Source organism: Cyprinus carpio, chromosome A25 (genome assembly GCF_018340385.1).
Source record: "Cyprinus carpio isolate SPL01 chromosome A25, ASM1834038v1, whole genome shotgun sequence".
NCBI lineage: Eukaryota > Metazoa > Chordata > Actinopteri > Cypriniformes > Cyprinidae > Cyprinus > Cyprinus carpio.
Window position 1 is genome coordinate 13,573,935 of NC_056596.1, and position 20,228 is coordinate 13,594,162.

General features: G+C 36.1%; 1 protein-coding gene across 1 annotated transcript in view; it reads left to right on the top strand.

Annotated features, from left to right (window-relative positions):
- LOC109054431 (probable phospholipid-transporting ATPase IM) overlaps positions 1-20,228 on the top strand; it is a 36,266-nt gene that overhangs the window by 3,317 nt on the left and 12,721 nt on the right. The window contains exons 2-12 of the mRNA XM_042715623.1: positions 531-598; positions 14,198-14,262; positions 15,074-15,187; positions 15,525-15,623; positions 15,759-15,820; positions 15,962-16,034; positions 17,423-17,493; positions 17,637-17,719; positions 19,309-19,467; positions 19,670-19,758; positions 19,916-20,112. Coding sequence (XP_042571557.1) covers positions 531-598; positions 14,198-14,262; positions 15,074-15,187; positions 15,525-15,623; positions 15,759-15,820; positions 15,962-16,034; positions 17,423-17,493; positions 17,637-17,719; positions 19,309-19,467; positions 19,670-19,758; positions 19,916-20,112 — 1,080 coding nt within the window. The remainder of the gene's footprint in view (positions 1-530; positions 599-14,197; positions 14,263-15,073; positions 15,188-15,524; positions 15,624-15,758; positions 15,821-15,961; positions 16,035-17,422; positions 17,494-17,636; positions 17,720-19,308; positions 19,468-19,669; positions 19,759-19,915; positions 20,113-20,228) is intronic.

Consider the following 20,228-nt stretch of genomic DNA (forward strand, 5'->3'; position numbering starts at 1 on the left):
AACCCTTTCACAGCTACATTCAGAATAATGTCCCACCTAGAGATGTCTTTTCTGTATTCGCCACAAATCGTTTTGTCATGCAAAGGCAGCATATGGCAGGACACTGCAGCGGGATCACCTGTGTTTACTGCAGTGTTCCCCGTGGAGAGAGTATGTTCCCAGAGACCTGACGGGTTTCCGGGCTGCAGCTCCGCTGGGGTCTCATTAGGACGGTGTGGGGGAAGAGACACGGTGTGCGTCAGACATTAAAAACAGCGAGAACCGCGTGCTACTTTAAAAGACAATTACACTGTAGTGTGTGACTCTAGCTGATCAGCTGATATGCTTCCCAATGCAAGTAAACAAGCCTTTATGAATTACATTATGGCTTTATAGGAAAGTGTTTTGTTGGGATGTCATTGTTTATCTGCCTCTTTGTAGAAAATCACTATCAATACAATCTTCCATTCAGCTAAATGAAATCTTGTCTATGAGGAAGATTACATGGTGTTCAGTGGAAACGTAGTTGACTCACACCTGTTGTTTTTCAGAGAAACCCTTAGGACCCGTCGGAGATGGCCTGATGTTATGGCAATTTGGAAGAAGGACATTCGCATCGGTTAGTACAGTTGCTGAACAAAATCAAAGGGAATGGACAAATGTCTAAAAACACATAAACATACTAACATTGATTTTTAAAAATGTTGGTGTATTCATTTCATTCCAAATGTCTTTAAAGGGGTCATGAACTGTTTTTTTTTTTAATTATTATTATATTATATGGTTGTCTTATGTATTAATTTATCACTTTCTCTTTACATTTACAAAACAAAAAAATCAAAAAAAAAAAAAAATATTCTATACCCTACCCTTAATTTAAGGCCGGCTTAAAAAACGCTGGGTTTTTATGGGCGTGCCACATTGAAGACTTGTAAGTAAACGCCCACTGCTATGATAGGACAACAGTTTTGCATAGTTAACGACCTTTCTGTGGATCTGTTTGACAAGATACTGTATGTCCTTTATAGTTGGAGCCTTCTGTGACTTTGGTTAGACACGAACACATAATCAGAACAAATCAAGCGATCTCTTACAAAGCAATAGTGACACACATAAGTGTGCTGCACCATTCCTATCGGATCCAATATAAAAACATTGCTTTTTAATCTCAGTCTCCCTGCAAATCCAGCATCGACCTGTGTCTTGTTTACAAAGGAATCCTTGCTGAAATGTTAACAAACACTCAATGTTTTACTCACGTGAGCTGAAACGTCATTCAAAATAAAGTTCAATCACGCATTCCTAATATTTGAATCTGAAAGAAGGTTCTGTGTTCTTCCGCAACCGTGCACTGCACAATATTTTGCGATCTTTAACGGCATGTTTATTGCTTGGTTGCTCTTTTCGGTTTACTAGGCCAGGTATGACATGCGTGAATTACAGCAACAAGCAAAAGAATTAGGCATTGATATTCTTCTGTGGAGGCGGTGTTTAACCTATCTATTACGTCATAGGTAGGCACATTCCAGGATCTGGCGTTCGCTGGGCCTGGTGTCAATAAAAGCTTGTATTTCAGTAACAAGGACGTTTTCAGTTCTGAAACTTACAGGATATTCTTTTAGTATGGTGATCTCTTATATATCAAAAGCTCAAGTAAAAGTTGATTTCCCAATTCATGACCCCTTTAAACTATGCCTGTCCATTGAATGTGTTGTTTCTGTAGAGAAATAATTGCAATATATACAATAGTATAATTGAAAATGATTGATAATACAGTAATTAGCTGAGTTTATTTTTTAGTTTATATATTTACAAAGAAATTATTAAAACATAGGCATTAAAAATATTATTGTGACTTTATTTTCAAGACAAGTAAATTGCCATGATGCAAAAAAATCATGTTTATGACTGTAATTAACAGTGAATTCTTTTAGTTAATGCTGATTAAATTATTTTTATTATTATTTATTATTATTTTATTGTAATAAAATTACATTTACAGTAATGAGAATCTAATTAAATGTCCATAATTGTCATGAAAATGTAGGCAAAATGCAATAAATAAAATACAATAAAAAAAATACAATTATATATTTTCATATATTATAAATTATGTATTATAAATTTGCAATACATACTTTTCTCTTTTAATTTGGGTTGAAATATGATGCTTTCTCTTGGGCAGTTACTTCTCTTTAACAGTAACCTAAACGGACACCCAGTCACATGATCAACCGTAGACACCACAAACAACCAGATAATTACAGTGTTTTGCTGTTCAACAGATCAGATTCCGCTGAACAAAAGACTTGCGCTCTTAGTCCATACTGAAGTTCTGCATTTAATGTTTGTTGTTAGCTCCAGCATTCAACTACGGCGTGTGTTTGAGCCGAGGTCTTCTGCTCTTCTCAGGTCTTGTTGCCTAGAAACCTTGATGACCCCCTCCTTGTGTGATTGCTGCTGCTGCTCTATGTTTCACTTGCACATAAACAAATCAAACTGGCTTCAATCCTCAGAAATAGTTAATTAGTGCTTTAGAAAGAAGGAACGGTTTGTATCCTCTTCCTGTGACATCACTCATTGCTCCTTTATTCTTTCATCAGCTGGTCCACAGAGATAAAGCGGACGCTTTGCTGCTATAGGGATGCTGACGTGAAGTGCACTACGTGTTTGTGTGCAACATTGCGTGAATGATTATGGGTGGGAAAAGGTAACGGATCCGCCACTGACGTAAGGTTTTACCTCTTTGACCTTGTATAAACCACAGATCGTTTCTTGCCCTCGGGCGGCAGAGGCAGCACAGTTTTTTATTTTCTTAAAAACATGATCAGGCCGATTGGATGGAGATCACTTACATGCTCATAACTGAGGGAACATGAGCGTGAGACCTGCAGGTATTTTTCTTTTGTGTTGTGCTTTGTGTTGAGCTTAGCTGTTGTAATACGCTAATGTTGAAAGTAAGAAGTTGGCTGTGTTGTAAGAATGTTGCCTGACTGTTGACTTTTTGTGTTTAAGTGGTCAAGTACATAAATAGGAAGAATACACACGCCTCCATGTATTAGTCATCGAGGTCATTTAAACATTTTGTGGACACTTTTTCATCTGTAACTCATTTGTACAGTAATTTCTTTAATTGCTGAAATGCCTTTCAAAAATCCAAAATACAAAAACAAAATAGAAAAACTATCAATTAAAAATTAGAAATTAATTAGAAAGTTTTGTGACTTTAGCCCAATGGTTCCTAACCAAGTAGCTGGAGCGTTCCACGATCCTTGTAGGTGGGGGGAGTGAATGACCTGCGCTCTCTTCCACCCTCACCTTTGGACTTAAGTGTTTTTAAAAACCAAAGAATATACTTTAAACTAAATTTATATAATAAAATTAAGAAAACACTGAGCTGAACTGTTCATAAAAACTGAAGAATACTCTGGGCTTGAGTGTTTGCGTTTAAAACTAAGAATACTTTAAGCTTAAGTGTTTTTAAAAACCTGGGGCCCGTTCAAGAAAAAAAACTTAATACATCTGAGATGATTTAAAAGATGCCAGATCTTCTAATCGTGATAATGATCTCTGGTTAATTGGTGGTTCTTCAAACGAATTTGCGGATCTGATTAAAATTATCTGGATTAAGTTGTCTATCGCGTGACACCTCGTGACTAAACAAAGGGCGCCAATGTGAGTGTGCACACTGACACGCCAAACACAAGGTGTAAAAAGCATAATTAAAAAAAAAACGCCACACAATGAACAACAAAAAAGAATACCAAGAAGATGCATCTATTATGTGTCTATTATACCGAGCACACTTGATACCTAACGATGAAGAGGAAGTAAGTAGACCAAGAAGATGCATCGAAGCAAGATGAATGTAGAGCTGCTGGTCTCCTTGGTGTCTGAACACAAAGGGCTTTGATAAACGCGACAGCGACTACAAAAATCTCGATAAGAGGGACTTGTTATAGAGACAAATCGCAGATCAAATAGAATTCGATGTGTACCGGGGTATTTTTGTTTTTCATTAATGTCAGGGACTGAATTTACACGTTCACTTGGCTCATCGGCAGCAAAAATCGCTTGGGTATGAACACAAAAGACGTCGGCAATAAGCGAGCGTGATAATTGCATCTCGTGCACTCCATCAAGCCACTCCCATAATAACTGTCAGCACTCAAATTAATGTGCGACTCAGATTAACTGTATAGCATGTGTGTAAGACTCGAATACAATTATAAAGTAATTATTTTATATCACAAATAAATCTTTCAATAAGTAAAACTGGCTAAACTGTATATACTATTATAGATTTCACAACATTATAATATTATTTTCAAATTAATTTTTACATTTGTATTATTTTAAATGATTGTCCCCAGATTAGTAGGGTACTCTTGTAATAAAGTAGCAGTGGCTGGAACAGATTTTAAACATCAATTCCACTTAAAAAGATGCAATCTTATCCTGTTTATATGAAATAAGCCTGCTCTCGAGCAGGTTTAAGTTTACGGATGTGTTGCTATGACAGCAAGTCCAGAATGAGCTTCGTAGAACCAAATAATCCAAGATCATGCCAAATCATAAACATTCAAATCCAGCTAACTGAGTTAGCGACGTACAAAGAATGGGCCCCTGGGATTAAGTGTTGATGTAAAAATCAAAACAAAGAATACTTTTGGCTCAAGTGTTCATATAAAATGAAGAATAGTCTGGACTTGAGTGTTCTTAAAAACTGAAGAACTTCCTTTGACTTACCCTGCATCTCAATGTTCATACTATCCATCCTTAATAGTATGTGAGATTAGAATAAGTGTGTCCCAAAGCATTGTATGTTGGAAAGAGTATGCCAAAAGTCCCCGGATGGTCTACTATTTCAGGTCGATTTTTGAAGTGTGGATCCATCGGCATTGCTTGCATCATCCATGGTTGGTCTAAAAAGTAAAATTACGAGATTGACATGGCTAACTATGTCGGTGAGGAGGAAACAGCTTTTTATATTTTTGAATCAATGTATTTGTGCTTTATGAATCCAGAACACAATATGCTGATTTGTAGAACCTATAATGTGACATTAAGAAATTCTCCACATAACCATATAGCTTAACCCAAAATCCCTATTTAGCAAAGAACAGGGTATGAACATGGTTCTGTTTTTGACCTGAACCAAGGAAGTATCTAGTAGTAGTTTTTGAAGTTTAGGGAAGTTGTATGTGACTTCATGCCTTATGCGCCATTTGTGTGCTGGGGGCAAATTTGTGAACAGAGTGTAAACTCATCTGGTGCATCTCTGGGTGTGGAAGCTGTTCAATTATTAATGGCTGATGACGGTTGTAGCACCTGAGCTAAATAAGGAAACAAATTCTCATGTTTCACAAAGACATATGCCTTGTCCAGATATCCACACTTGCGGTCTTTGCACTTGATCATTTGACTACTTATATGACATATTTCCTATATTTGGCCCAAGTGTTCAAATGATGTACAAAATATAAATATAGGCTACTCACCCTTGCACCAACAAAGCGTGTAGCACTTTGTTTTACTACCAAATTATATGTAATATCTAATTATTATTAATATTTAACTTACATTGGAAAGGTTTCCTCTCGTGAGATCTTGGCAAAAAGTCTCGCGATTTATTTCCACAACATGATGCATGATGGGATACACTAAGCCTTGAATTACGCCCTGGAGCGGTATTCGTGATAGTGTGGATTTAGTTTGCGTTAAAGGCACTGCGCTTTGGCGTTTTTAAGATCTGGACAGTCTTGTGCACTTACTTCCTGTCGCGCATGTGTATTTGGACAAGGCAATAGCATGCAGTCAGCAAACCAATAGAAACTAATGCAGAAATGATTTACCAGTCTACTCTGGTAAAAGGTTGACTGATTAGTAGCATTTTGAGAAAGGAAGTTACTCTCCTTGTCTGCCGAGTCACCTTGCTCAACCAAAAAATAAATAAATAAAAAAAAAAATGAATACAGAAGTGATTTTTTTAAAAGTTGTGGTAAAGATTATGTGGTTTTCCTGTTAAAACCTGTAATAGCATTCTAAGTAAAACAAAACTAACAAAATAAGATTATTCCCCATTGTTAAGCAGTTACAGGGTGTTCTGGCTGCTAGTTGTTTTTAAGGTGTTTTGAATGACATGTTGCAAATGACTAGTTATGATTTTAACAAGTTTAAAGCCAAATGAATCGGCGCTGACAAACAGGAGAAACATTGTGCGCAATGATACAGTCAGAAGACTTTTCGATCTAAAAAAATATACCTAGAAACCATATAATTACATTTTTATACCATGGTATTGAGGTGCTATATGTGTGGTTTTAACTGTGGTTATCATGATCTAAATGTACGCTACTATGGAAGACCAATGGTTAATTTTAAACTAAAACAAACACACAAACAAAAACCCTTCTGTAATAATGAGAACCCATGTGCAGTTTTATTTATAATAAACATAAACTAAATACAAGCTAAACAAATACTAGGCTTGGCTTGACATTGAATTGACATGAAATAAACATGAACTTGGCAAAACTTGAGCATGAGCATGGACATAACTGACCAACCGTAGTACAGAAACAAGGAACAGTGGACAGTGAACCATGAGGGCTGTATATATATATATATATACAAGGCAGGACACACATATCCAACCAATGAGAATGTGACACATACAAAGGAACCAATGAACACAAGGACCACATGGCAGGATCACATGACAGGGTCAGGAAAACACATAACAAGGCAGGAACCAATGCCTTGTCCAGATAACCACACTTGCGGTCTTTGCACTTGACCACTTGACAACTTATATGATGTATTTCCTGTATTTGGCCCAAGTGTTCAAGTGAGGATGAAGACCCCAAGTGTGTGTACAACTTTTCATTACCTGATGGGACACACTTATAGTGTTGTAAAAATGCAAGTGTTTACATAGCTTTATTTTTATTTAAATTTGAAATACTTTGCATTTTAAAATCAACTTCTAAATGTCTGTTCAGTAGTAGTCCCTATAACATGACATCATTTAATTTGTGGTGCTTCTAATTAAGTGATAAACAGCAGTTGCAAATGTTGTACAAAATAGAAATCACCACTACTCATCTTTTCACCAATAAAACATAAAAAACACAGTTTTTCTACCAAATTATATGTAATATCTAATTATTATATTAATATTTAACTTACATTGGAAAGGTTTACGTGACCTCTCGTGAGATCTCGGCAAAAAGTCTCACGATTTATTTCCAGAATATGATGCTTGATGGGATACACTAAGCCTCGAATAGTGCTCCGGAGCGGTATTTGAGATAGTGTGGATTTAGTGTGCTTTAAGGGCACTGCAGTTTGCCGTTTTTAAGACCTGGAACAGTCTTGCACACTTACTTCCTGTCGCGCACGCGCTCTCAAGTGGCCAAGACCGCAAGTGTGGGTATTTGGACAAGGCACAAGACAAGAAAATATTAAATAAAAGACAAGAAAACCTAAACAAGAAACAAAACCCAATAACCAGCCTGACACCCTCAAACAGTCAGAATAATAAAATTTCACCATATAAAAATGAGGTTGTTTCCATTTCTGCAGATGTTACTGTTTTGATAATAAACATAAATTGACATCTGCATCCCAACTCAAGCTACTGTCAAATCTGCATTTCTAAGAGACAAAAAATGTAATATTATTAATACTGCAGCCTGCACTGCAAACTGTGCTGAAGATACGCATCATCAGGCAACACATGATTTGAAACAATATCACTCATTAGAACATGCAAAAACTAAGAAAAAAAACATAAAAATTAAAAAATTCAAAAACCTAATCCATGTGGAGCTACATTTTTAAAATAAATCAAAAACCGGATCCATGTGGAGCTCTTTTTTTATGATGGATGGACGCAGTTTATTGGACTTCTATTGGACTATTGAATCTCAACAGCCATTCACTGCTATTATAAAGCTTGGAAGAGACAAGACATTTTTAATATAACCCTGATTGCATTTGTCTGAAAGAAGAATGTCACATAAACCTAGGATGACTTGAGAGTGATTAAATCGTGGAGTAATTTTCATTTTTGCTTGAACTATGTCTTTAAGGTATTCTGAATGTTTTAGTGTGTTGCTAAGCAGTTTATAGGGGACTCTGGTTGCTAGTCTATTTTAATGTTTCTAGGGTATCCTGGCTATTTTAAGGTGTTCTGAGTGTTTTAGGGTGTTGCTAAGCAGTTTCTAGGGTACTCTTGGGCCAGTTGCACAAACATAGTGTGGCGGGGTGAAGCTGTTGGACAGGTGTCTTCCTGGTGGACAGTTGTGTTAAGACTGTGTCTTAGTAACTAGTTTCACCAACTAGCAATAGACAAGTGGTGTAACTAGTTTCACCAACTAGCAATAGACAAGTGGTAATCAGTCTTACTTTTAAAAATTAGATGAACTTTTTAAGACTAGTCTAAGCAGTTTATGCAACCGGCCCCTGGTTGCTAGTTGTTTTTGAGGTGTTTCGAGTGGTTTATAGTATGTTGCTATGCTGTTTCTAGGGTGTTCTGGGTGGTTGCTAGGTGATTGCTTAATTACCTGATTCTTAGTATTTAGTTCTGTAGATGTGGCTCGGGTCCTTAATAGGATTTTTTGCCATCTTATTGTCCACCGGGCAGTTGTCAGTTTGATCGTTATTGTTGTCAGAAGCTCAAACAGTGTGGGGTGTCATCTAAAGACTAGAGACAGTTGGTAAGTCTTGTGTAACTACAGTTCCTGTTCAGCACATCTGGCTGTGAATGTAACATTTTGCAATACTTGAGGAAAGTCTGGAGTGAATGATGTGACTGTGGTGCAACACAACTCCAGCAAGCTTGTTCAGGCCGTGATATAATGTGACCCTCAGCAAAATATGAACTGGACCCAAGCCCAGCTCCCCAAATTTCGATCAATTCAGATGGATTATGTTGTAAAGATTAATGTTTCACATCCCCATGATGTTACAGTAGCACAAAGAACATTGCCCATGTTGCCCACCATCTGAGTTCAGCGAGTTCAGCTATTGAGTTACACATAAAAGATACTACAAAAATATGATTGAGGTTGAGGATGCAAAATGCTGTGCTGCAAGTGTTTGCGTTATTGTAAGGAAAGAAATAAACAACAAATACATCGTAAACTATAGAAATAAGCTTAAAGATAACCACCCTGTGACAGCTTTATTTAGCCCTCTTCCTCACACACACATATTCTTTAGAATACAATCTCATTACTTCAATATAATACCAATTTTTATAATAATTATTTCTACAAAATTAACAATATCCAACAAAACAAAAGCTTTCAAAAAAATATCCCACAAATCAGAGTTTTAAATGTATTTAAATCTAAACAGTAAAAGAAAATAAAATACAAAACAAACACAAAAAGAAATAAAAATAAAACTTACTTAAAACTCTTAAGATTTTCTGATAGCAATCACCTGCTTTCAAATATCATTTATTAAAAAACAAGGCCCTGTTTTGTAGAAGTGCTTCCTAGACAGCAATAAAATTAAATGGAGAGCAACTGGAGACTATAGCTTTGGTCTCCTGATGTTTCTCAAAAAGAACCCCGTAATCTCATATGTTTCTCTTCTAGAGTTTCAGAACAATGTATTAAACTGTGCTCCAGTGTGGCAAGACACCAAAGTCTAAGATTTGTTATGTAGTCAAACTTTCCACATCTGCCCAATACCTCAAATTTTCTGAGCTACTGTGTGCTATACATTGGACTGGTGTGGTGTGATGTTAACGGTAGTGTCAACTTGTAGAGGTTTCGATATACCACAGCTGATACATTTAAATGGCATGCAGTGGGCAGGACTTTTTTTTTTACTTCTTTACATTTGAGAGAGATGATGGAACATGGAGCAAGAGACCTCAAGGTAATGCTATGTTTAATTTTTGACATGAAAACGAAGCTACAAGCTAGAAAGAGAAGGAATAAATAAAGAGAAAAAGACAAAAAAAAATTTATGATGATGAAGTCAAGTAGCTTCGAAAGAGATGATATTTTAGCTGTTGCTTGAAAATTGTCAAGGATTCTGCATTCCGAATAGGGATGGGAAGATCATTTCACCAGCCAGGAACGGTGAACGAGAATGTTCTGGAAAGTGGTTTTGAGACTCTCTGTAATGGTACCACGAGGCGTTGCTCACTAGCGGATCTCAGACTTCTGGAGGGGATGTAGATTTGTAATAGTGAGTGGAAGTAGGTGGGTGCTGAGCCTGTGGCTGTTCTATATGCAAGCATCAATGTCTTAAACTTGATGCGAGCCGCAACTGGTAGCCAGTGCAAGGAGATAAAGAGAGGTGTAACACTGGCTCTTTTGGGGTTGTTAAAGACCAGTCATGCCGCTGCATTCTGAATCATTTGTAGAGGTTTGATTGTGCTTGATGGAAGTCCAGCCAGAAGAGCATTACAGTAGTCCAGCCTAGAAATGACAAGGGCCTGGACAGTTTTGAAAGTTGTGAGTTATGAAAATTACATGATCTATGACCTTTTGTAAAGACTATAAGTCTATCCCTCACAGCCTCATTTTCATTAGCGTTAAACTCAATAGGTGTCTAAACAGATTAAAGGGTTAGTTCACCCAAAAATAAAAATTGACTCCAAAACAGTGGTGTAAATTATGTGTGTAATCATGTAATTACTATTATTAACACAAATATACTGAACTGAAATTAAAATAAAATGATAAAATATTATATTTATTTAGTTCATAATGTTGAATCCAGAACACGACTGCTATGTCAGGGTCATTATCTAATTTTAATGAATTTTCACAACAGTGCTGTTTATTCTTTTATGTGTAAAATCTTTTAATTACCAAAAAATGAAAGAGCAACTTCAGAGCAATAAAAATTCCTCTAGGCTTTTCCAAAAACAAGACCTGTGTTTATAATGCCAGACGCTTCACTGACTCCTCAGTGAAGAGCTAGTAAATGATTAGGAGTAGCTTTGTGCTAATAAGCATAAACCCTGCAGGCGTTTAAATTCTGAGGAAAGCATGTCTCAATCTCTCGCACTCACAGACAAGTGTAGGCAACGTCTGCAACATACCACGAAACTAGCTGCCCAACAGAAAGCAGAAACCTCAGACTGGGGACTATTTCATGTTTTGACTGTCTTGTTAATGACTCTGTGAAGTTCGAGTTAAATCTAATGCCTGAACGTTTGTTTGTGCCATTCAAAGAATGACATTGCAAACAGGCAATGGCGCTGCGATGGCTATGGATGTTAGTACCGTGGAGAGGAGGTTGGAACCCACGCTCAAAGTCACCCGGACAAGGTAGAGCTGCAAGGACTTGTGGGCATGGCTGGACTTACCATTGGGCTTGAGTGGGCTGCAGCCTATGGGCCCCGCCTTGTAGGGGGCCCTGCCTTTGCCCGTTTACATTTGTTTGATTTTTTCGTTATATGCCAGTCAGCCGCATTTCCACATGCAAGATCTAAACAGGGGCTAAACGGGGCTACACACGAAAATAGAACAAAGAGCAGAACCGTCTGCACCGTTTAGTTTGTTATCACATGGCTACTTTAAACAGCTCCCTTTAGCCCCAAAGAGCACTTTCAGACACAAAGTTCAGTTTTGCTCCGTCAGAAAGAAAATAGAACAAAGAGCAGAACCGCTGCATCTCCGAACAACAGTGTTTTGTTCCTCAGCATTACACGGACCAGCAAATGATTGAATCAGGCAAAAACTACAGCAAAGTTAAAAAAAAAAGAAATCAAAACTAAAAACTAAATTCAAATCAAACAAAAACAAAAATACATGCTACCATCTGCCATCTACTGGTGGTTGTAGTTTCATATTTTAAAAAGTAGCTTATTTCATTTTTGCAATCATTTAATATTTCTACATTAAAATGTTATATTTAAACTTAACATTTATGCACAATACATCTATGAATTTTGTTGATAGTGATCTCATTTGATTGTTAATAGCCAGCATGTCTTTTTATTCGACTGAATTTATTGATTAAATAAGAACCTGACATAAGAGGACAAACATACAAAAAAAAACACAGATAATACAAAAAATCCAAGTAACTCTAACAATCCAAAAAAAATTTCTTAAATAAAAAAAATTTTTTAAAGATTTTTCATGGTTTTGATCTCTCAACTGAGAGAACACATCCTGTTTATTATATTATAATAAATATTTAATATTACATTTAAAGGGGTCATATGATGCTGCTAAAAAGAACATTATTTTGTGTATTTGGTGTAATGAAATGTGTTTTTGCGATTTAAGGTTAAAAAACACATTATTTTCCACATACAGTACATTATTGTTTCTTCAGTATGCCCTGCCTTTCAGAAATGCGTTGATTTTCAAAAGCTTCATCTCTCTGAAAAGTGAGGTGTGCTGTGATTGGCCAGCTATCCAGCGATTTGTGATTGGCCGAATGCCTCAAGCGTGTGACGGAAATGTTACGCCTCATAACATATTGTGATGACTTGTTCAGCAAGAGCGACGAGACATAAACATAAAACCCATTATAAACATGATTTCTAGTCGTGTCTTCTTTTGGAAGGCAAAGTGAGCTAGAGCTAGGTCTAGAGTGAGCCACTCCCTCGGCGGCCGGCTTGAGTGAGCAGAGGCAGGCGGCTTTGAGAACGGGTATGCAGCCAGGCAGATTCTACGAAGGAGCGTACCTTGGTCTTGCAGCAACCACATGTAAAACACAGTGTTGGGAAACAAGGCTGGACTCCGATTAAGTCCACGGTGAAAGCCGATCCGGCGACTCCCCAGTTCAAAGTTGATGTATTCCTCAGCGACCAGCACGGATCAGCTCCAGGCATGACGAAGCGGATATCGTCCTCTTTTGGAAGGGCCAAACAAAGTAGTTTTGCTTTCACAGTGAAACACACAGTGTCTATACGAAATGGCAGCTGCTGCGCAAACAACAACAATACTACAACAAGAATAATAAAAGCTTTGTTCTTTGCGTGAACATCTGGAGCGGCGTTATGCAAATCTTCCCACATACTGACGTAGAGATTGTGGGGGCGTGTTAGAACGAGCCGTTTCAGGGGGGGCGTGGATGAGTGTTAAATTTTATAAAGAATATCTCTTTTGGATTTGAGGACTTTAGTCTTTGCAACTGCCACAGATCTTCTTTATTCACCAAGAGCTTGTAACACTCCGAACATGAGAAAAGGAAAATTTGAAATTTGCATCATATGACCTCTTTAAACTTTGACTAGCCTAGACATGTTGCATATTAATTGTACTGTTTCATGAACCTCCAAAGCATATGTTTGTGTATTTTATGTTTACTCTATAATGATATTCTATTTGAGGGCATTTGTAGTGTAAAGGGCCCAAACATAACCCTCAAAGCCCAGGGGCCCCCGCCCCCTAAGTCCTGCCATGCTTGTGGGAGATTATAAACGGGGGATGTATACTGGAAGAGCTGGATTACATCTATGGAAACTTCTTCAGAAGTGCTCCCGGGACGGCGCTGTTAGTGGCTTTGGAAAATATTGAGCCCATTTATCCCTCGTTTGCTGAGCGATATTCACTGATGATCTCATAGACATTGCTCCCGGGACGGCGCTGTTAGTGGCTTTGGAAAATATTGAGCCCATTTATGGTTCCTTAGAAATGGAGTAAGAGGAGATTATGAGGTGTGTCAGTTTAGTGGACAAACAGATACTGGAAATGAGATCCACATGAGGGTTTTGGTTTTGGGTATTAGTGCATGTTGTTAAGAAAGTTCACAACTTTATGGAAATGTACTTGTTGGAAGCTCAGGGGCCTCATTTATAAATCTTAACGTAAAATTAATCCTAAAAATGTACGTATGCACGAAAGCTAGATTCTGTGTACATACAAAGGTTTTCAGATTTATAAAACCATTCGTACGCCAGAACCTGTGCAAAAATCCTTTTATAAATCCCAGTCAGAGAAAGATTGTGCATACGTGCATTTCCACCCTGTCTCCTCCCAGAAATCACCATATATGGAGCTTACAATGCCTAGTTTTACTATGCATAACCTCATCTGCATATCATTTCCATGCATATTCCCATCCACGTGACACCATGTTTTTAAAGGGTTACTCCACCTCAAAATGAAACCCAGATCTTACTAATAGTTTACTAAACTACTTTCAGGGCAGTTTTTGTGTGTACGCAATGGTTATAAATGAGGCCCCAGATCTTACTAATAGTTTACTAAACTAAACTTCTCTTCAGCTCTAGAGGAGGAACGACATGTTCGAGCCAACGATCGCGACTACAATGAGAGGTTCAGTTATGCTGTAAGTCTGTAAATGTCTTTTATTGTTAAGTGTGTTATGCACGACTGCTCATGTTTTACTATTAGAACAAATCTTAATGATTTCATCATGTGACAGCCCATTCTTAAATGTCATTTTAAGAACTAACTCATTGTGCTTGTTTGTGAAATATAAGCAGAATGTATTTATGTATGGATCGTACCATCGTACGTGGATGGATTTGTTCTGTTCATGTTTTGTGAACAGGGACATTTGAATTTTAAATTTCAAGTTTGGGGTCATAAAGATTTTTTTATTGAAAGAAATTAACAAAATTGGTCAAAAGTGAGAGTAAAGACTTTTATAATGTAACAAAACATTTCTGTTTCGATAGAACTTCCTATTCATCAAAGAAAAATGTATCAAGAAAAACACAAAAATATTACCAAAAAAAACTATTATCAATAACAACTTAATAACAATAAATATAACAATAAAAAATAAATCATAAACACAAAAATCATCATATTATTATGATTTCTGAAGGATCATGTGACACTGAAGACTGGAGTAATGATGCTGAAAATTCAGTTCACAGGAATAAATGACATTTTAAATATACTAAAATAGAAAACACTTATTTTTAATAATATTTCATAATTATTGTAATAATATTTCACATTATTCAGAATAAGAGATGTCTTTCAAAAACCATTTTTTTTTACTCAAACGTTTTTGACTAGTACTGTATAAAGCACTGTGGTCAACCTCTGTTGTTCTAAAAACGACGTATTATATTTATAATAATAAGTCAGAATTATTGTTATTTTTTATCTGTATAATTTTTCCCCAGGACAATCGCATCAAGACAGCAAAATACAACGTTTTCACCTTCCTGCCCATTAACTTGTTCGAGCAGTTTCAACGTTTTGCGAACGCCTACTTCCTAGTACTGCTGATACTGCAGGTTTGCCATCCTTGTGAAATTACAAGATCAGTGGACTAAAGATTAATCTGGAGCCTCATTTATAAATTTGATCCTGAATTTCATGGATTTGCTTCTTAATTAAAAGTCAGCATCTATGAGGTCTGAAACTGAAAATGTCGATCCAAACCTGTATGACATTCTTTTATTATATGGACCAAACCATCCTTCATTTGTGTTCCACAGAAGCAAGAAAGTCATATAGCTTTGGAATGACATGACAGTGAATAAATGATGACAGAATTGTAATTTTTTTGGGGGCGGGGGTGAACTAGCGCTTTAATGTGTCACAACACTAATACTCTTTTTTGTGTTCTAGTTAATCCCAGAAATCTCCTCTCTTTCGTGGTTCACCACCATTGTGCCTTTGGTGTTGGTGTTAGCTATCACAGCTGTCAAAGATGCTACTGATGACTATGTGAGGATCTATTCTTGTCCTGTTGATCTTTCTGTCTCTGAATACTGAATTCACAAAGAGACAGGCTGCTGTCTGTGAGCTGCTGGAAATAAGCTGAACTGATGTTTGCTGTGATTGATCTGTTTTGGATTTCAGTTCCGCCATAAAAGTGATCAACAAGTCAACACCCGGCAGTCTCAGGTACTCATCAAAGGAAAGTAAGTGCATTTATGCCACCTATCAGCATTTTCTGCTGTATCTCTTGCTGTTGAGATACAATTATTGAACTACAAATGCTTTTTAGAGATGTTAAGGAAATGAAAAGTGATTTGTGACGGGACAAACATAATCCGTTTCAGATTGCAGAATGAGAAATGGATGAATGTACGAGTGGGTGATATCATCAAACTTGAGAACAATCAGTTTGTTGCTGTAAGTTTGAATCTTTTCCTAATTTTCTACAACCAAACAGGCCAACTTTAATATAGCTAAACTAATAAATATAGAAGATATGGCAGTCACATCATGCACGTTGTACTAACAACAATCCAAGGAATCAAACAATATCATAAATATCAGTCAAAACGTTATGAGCAGATTTAACCCTAATTTACAATCTATTTGTCAAAAACTGCTCTGAAACTGATTCATTTGAATAGGTGAAAACATTGTCAAGATCGAGATTAATTTCTTGATGGATGTCTTTAAGGTCAAACTCATTAGTTTCTGTTTCATTAGTTATTTATTTATTTTGGAATTAAATTATTATAATGATAAAAGCTGGTCTAAAAATCATCAGCCAGTTTTGTTATTTTTGTATTTTATTATTTAGTTTTATTCTATTTTTTTAATGAATGAATTTATGTTTATATAATTTTTTATTAATTTATTAATGTATGTATGTATGTATGCATGTACTTACCTCAAAAAAACAAATTAGGAATGTATTAGTTTAAAATTAAATTCTGGTTGATACAGTAAGCCAGTAATTATTTTTATTTTATGTTATGGCCTATAACTGATAAAGTATACTATTATACTATTTTGTCTTCATAAATTGATAATAAAACACTAAAAACTAAAAAAAATGAAATGAAAAAAAAAATCTATCCATCCACACATATATATATATATATATATATATATATATATATATATATATACATATAACACATATAATTTTTCTCCCTAAAATCTAGGAAGGTAAAAAAAAAAATTATCAGACAGAACTAAAATAAAGTTGTAAATTTCCAAAAGTTTTTTTTTGTGTGTGTGTGGTTTTGGCTTATTTTAATTTCTTTCTTTCTTTCTTTCTTTTTTTTTCTTTTTTTTTGAAAACATTTGAAGTCATTTTGACACCCCCTAGTGGGCCCTGGTCCCTGGTTGAAAGTTCAACAGTTATAAGCAGAAATGTAATTGAAAAAAATTTTTTAGTGTTGGACAGGTAGATCTCAAAATTGCTATCAGGAATGTTCAGACCTTCCCCAGTCACTGCAACAAATTTCACCAAATTCACCAAACTTCTTACCATATATGGGTCATTTGGCTGCCATCGACAACCAGCCAGGAGCTGAATAAAAAAATTAAGTGTTCAAAACTTAGTCCCTAAATATAACAACCATACCATCAAACTGATGCAAAAGCATAGACAAAACTTTTCCATTGCATGGATTTGGATGATCCCAGTATGACTAGCATTATCTGTGACTTTAGCAGGCCAAAGCACTGTATGGTGAAGAATTATGTGGAGTAGATTCATGTAGCACACAATTCCTGAGTTTTACACAACTTTGAGTGTCTCCTCTCTCTGCTGTCTACAGGCTGACCTTCTCCTCCTCTCTAGCAGTGAGCCCTATGGACTGTGTTATATTGAGACTGCAGAGCTTGATGGGTGAGAAGTTTACTGTGAAATGTGTAGCGGCGCTAATATTGCCTGCCTCACTTCCCTTTGGACATGTTCAACATCCAGCACACACATCTCAGATTTGATTTTGTGGCTGTATGGCAGACGTGAACATGAGCTCTTTCCAACAGAGAGACCAACCTGAAGGTGCGCCAAGCCTTGACTGTAACCTCAGACCTCGGGGACGATGTTGCAAAGCTTGCAGACTTCAGTGGTAAAGCTTTTATTCAAACACACGATTAGTGCATCATCAACCGAAATGAACTTGAGTCAACAAGAGTAACCTAAACACTCACTTGATCAGATTGATCTCTGTTGCTTTGTCTCGTGGGGCCTCTGGTATGCTTAAGCATATCTTTCGAAGCTGTCAAGGAGCATTTGTAGTGTTTTTTGCTTGGGTTCCATTAAAATTAATGTAGAGTATAGCCACTGCATGCTTCAAATTGGAAAAATAATGTTTTTGTTGGTTGCTAAGTAGAAGCACATGAATATAAACATAAATGATAGTACAAATTATGTGGCTTATTAGTGGTTGTTATTACTTTATTGAGAGGACTTACAATTTTTGCATGGAGAACAATAAAATCACTGTAAAATATCATAATAGCAGAATATATAGAGACTTTTGGTGGACTTTTTTTTTTTCAACTAAATTAACCACTAGGGTCATTTTAGTAATATTTATATAATGTTTTAGTATTTAATAATGTTTTAAATATGCTTTTTATATTATATTTTGGTTTTTATTTTATTTATTTATTTTTAAGAAATGGGGGTAAAATTTGCTATGTAGCTTTGTCATTATTGTTTTTATTATATATTTTTATTTTTGTAAAAATGTTTCTGTTTAGCTTAAACTTATTTTTATTTCAGTTTTAGTTTCAGTAATTTTAGTACTTAAACTTAAAATTATTTCGTTTTATTTAGTTGCCAAGGTAATATTTAAAATTTGTATGTTTTTTACATTGTAAATTTTTGTACATTCGCACATCTTTTAATATTTATTTTATTTATTATATATATATATATATATCAATTAGTTGCCAGTGCAACATTTAAATTTTTTTATATTTCTTTAAGTTTTTCATAAAATATTTATATTTTATTTTATTTTATTTCAGATTTATTTCAATTAACAAAAATTATTTTTAAAAAGTTTAGTTTTAGTTAACAATAACAATAGTGTCTAAAACACCCTAGTAACACCATAGCAACCACCTGCAACACCTTAACAACTGCATTTCCTCACCGTGCAGACCTAGTTTTTTTAATTTGTTTTTCATATAATATTTATATTTTATTTTATTTCAGCTTCAATTAAATAAAATAAAAAGTAAAAAAAAAAAAAAAAAAAAAATTTTTAAATTAATAACAACAACAACCACGTGGAACAACCTAGCAACACCTTAGCAACTATGTGTCAACATCTTGGAGAACACTGCATAAAAATGTAGTTATATAATGCTGTTGGGCTTTTAATGCTTTGACATATTTATAAAATGTATTTTTATAATGTATTTAAAACAGAGTAGTTGCTACACTGAGTGGTTCTTTGTGTTGAAATGATGACCTTTCCCACAGGGATAATGTGCAGCGAGTTGTTATCTGCTAGCTGGTTTGCGTTTATACGCATCGTCAGTCTTTTCGGATGGCGTACCAATAGGTGTAAATGTCAGCGTAAATGCATGTCACAATGAATAGGCGAAGCTATTGATGAACCAAAAATAACTGAACACTATTTGCTTCTGAATGAATGTCAGCTTCAGCTTCCAGTTACGTGTTGTCTTTGAACGTGTCTCCCAGGGGAAGTCATCTGCGAGCCGCCCAACAACAAACTGGACAAGTTCACAGGGACTCTGTGCTGGAAAGATAACAAGTACTCACTGGACAATGAGAAAATGCTCCTGAGAGGCTGCGTTCTCCGTAACACCGAGTGGTGTTTTGGCTTGGTTATCTTCGCAGGTACATCGCTTCAATTTTCCTCCGTTAATTGTTCTAGCAGAATGGCATTTTCACGGACGATTGATTAGCTGTCTTGAGTAGATGTTCCTCAGAGACATGTTGAATGCCTCATCTGTAACCAACACTACTAAAAAACAAAGGGAGGACGAAGTTCAAACGGACCAGCATCGATAAACTGATAAAAATTCTGTTTCTCCGTTAGGACTTCAAACCAAGCTGATGCAAAACTGTGGGAGGACGAAGTTCAAACGGACCAGCATCGATAAACTGATGAACACCTTAGTTCTGTGGGTGAGTGTGTGAGCGGCATGCTGGGAATGATCGACATGTGGCATCTCACTTACTCATGCCGCCAGCCTTTCAAAAGGGCAGTTCATTTTGTTATTGTAAAGGGTTTGCATGTGTTAAAAAGACGAAATATGATGAAATATTTCTTGTTTTTTTCCAGATCTTTGGATTTCTCATCTGTATGGGGATCATATTGGCTATTGGAAACACTATTTGGGAGCAGAAAGTAGGCAGCGACTTTTGGGAGTATCTTCAGTGGAAGGAACTCACCATTAATGCAGTCTTCTCTGGCTTCCTGACCTTCTGGTCCTACATTATCATCCTTAACACTGTCGTACCCATCTCACTATATGTTAGGTAGGTCAGATTACACAGTGTGTTGGCAAACTAGTTTGATTCAGGACCCAGATTTTATATTCTGACCATCAAGTGGCAACCCAGTATCATTTGCTTAAAAAAATGTTGACGAAAAA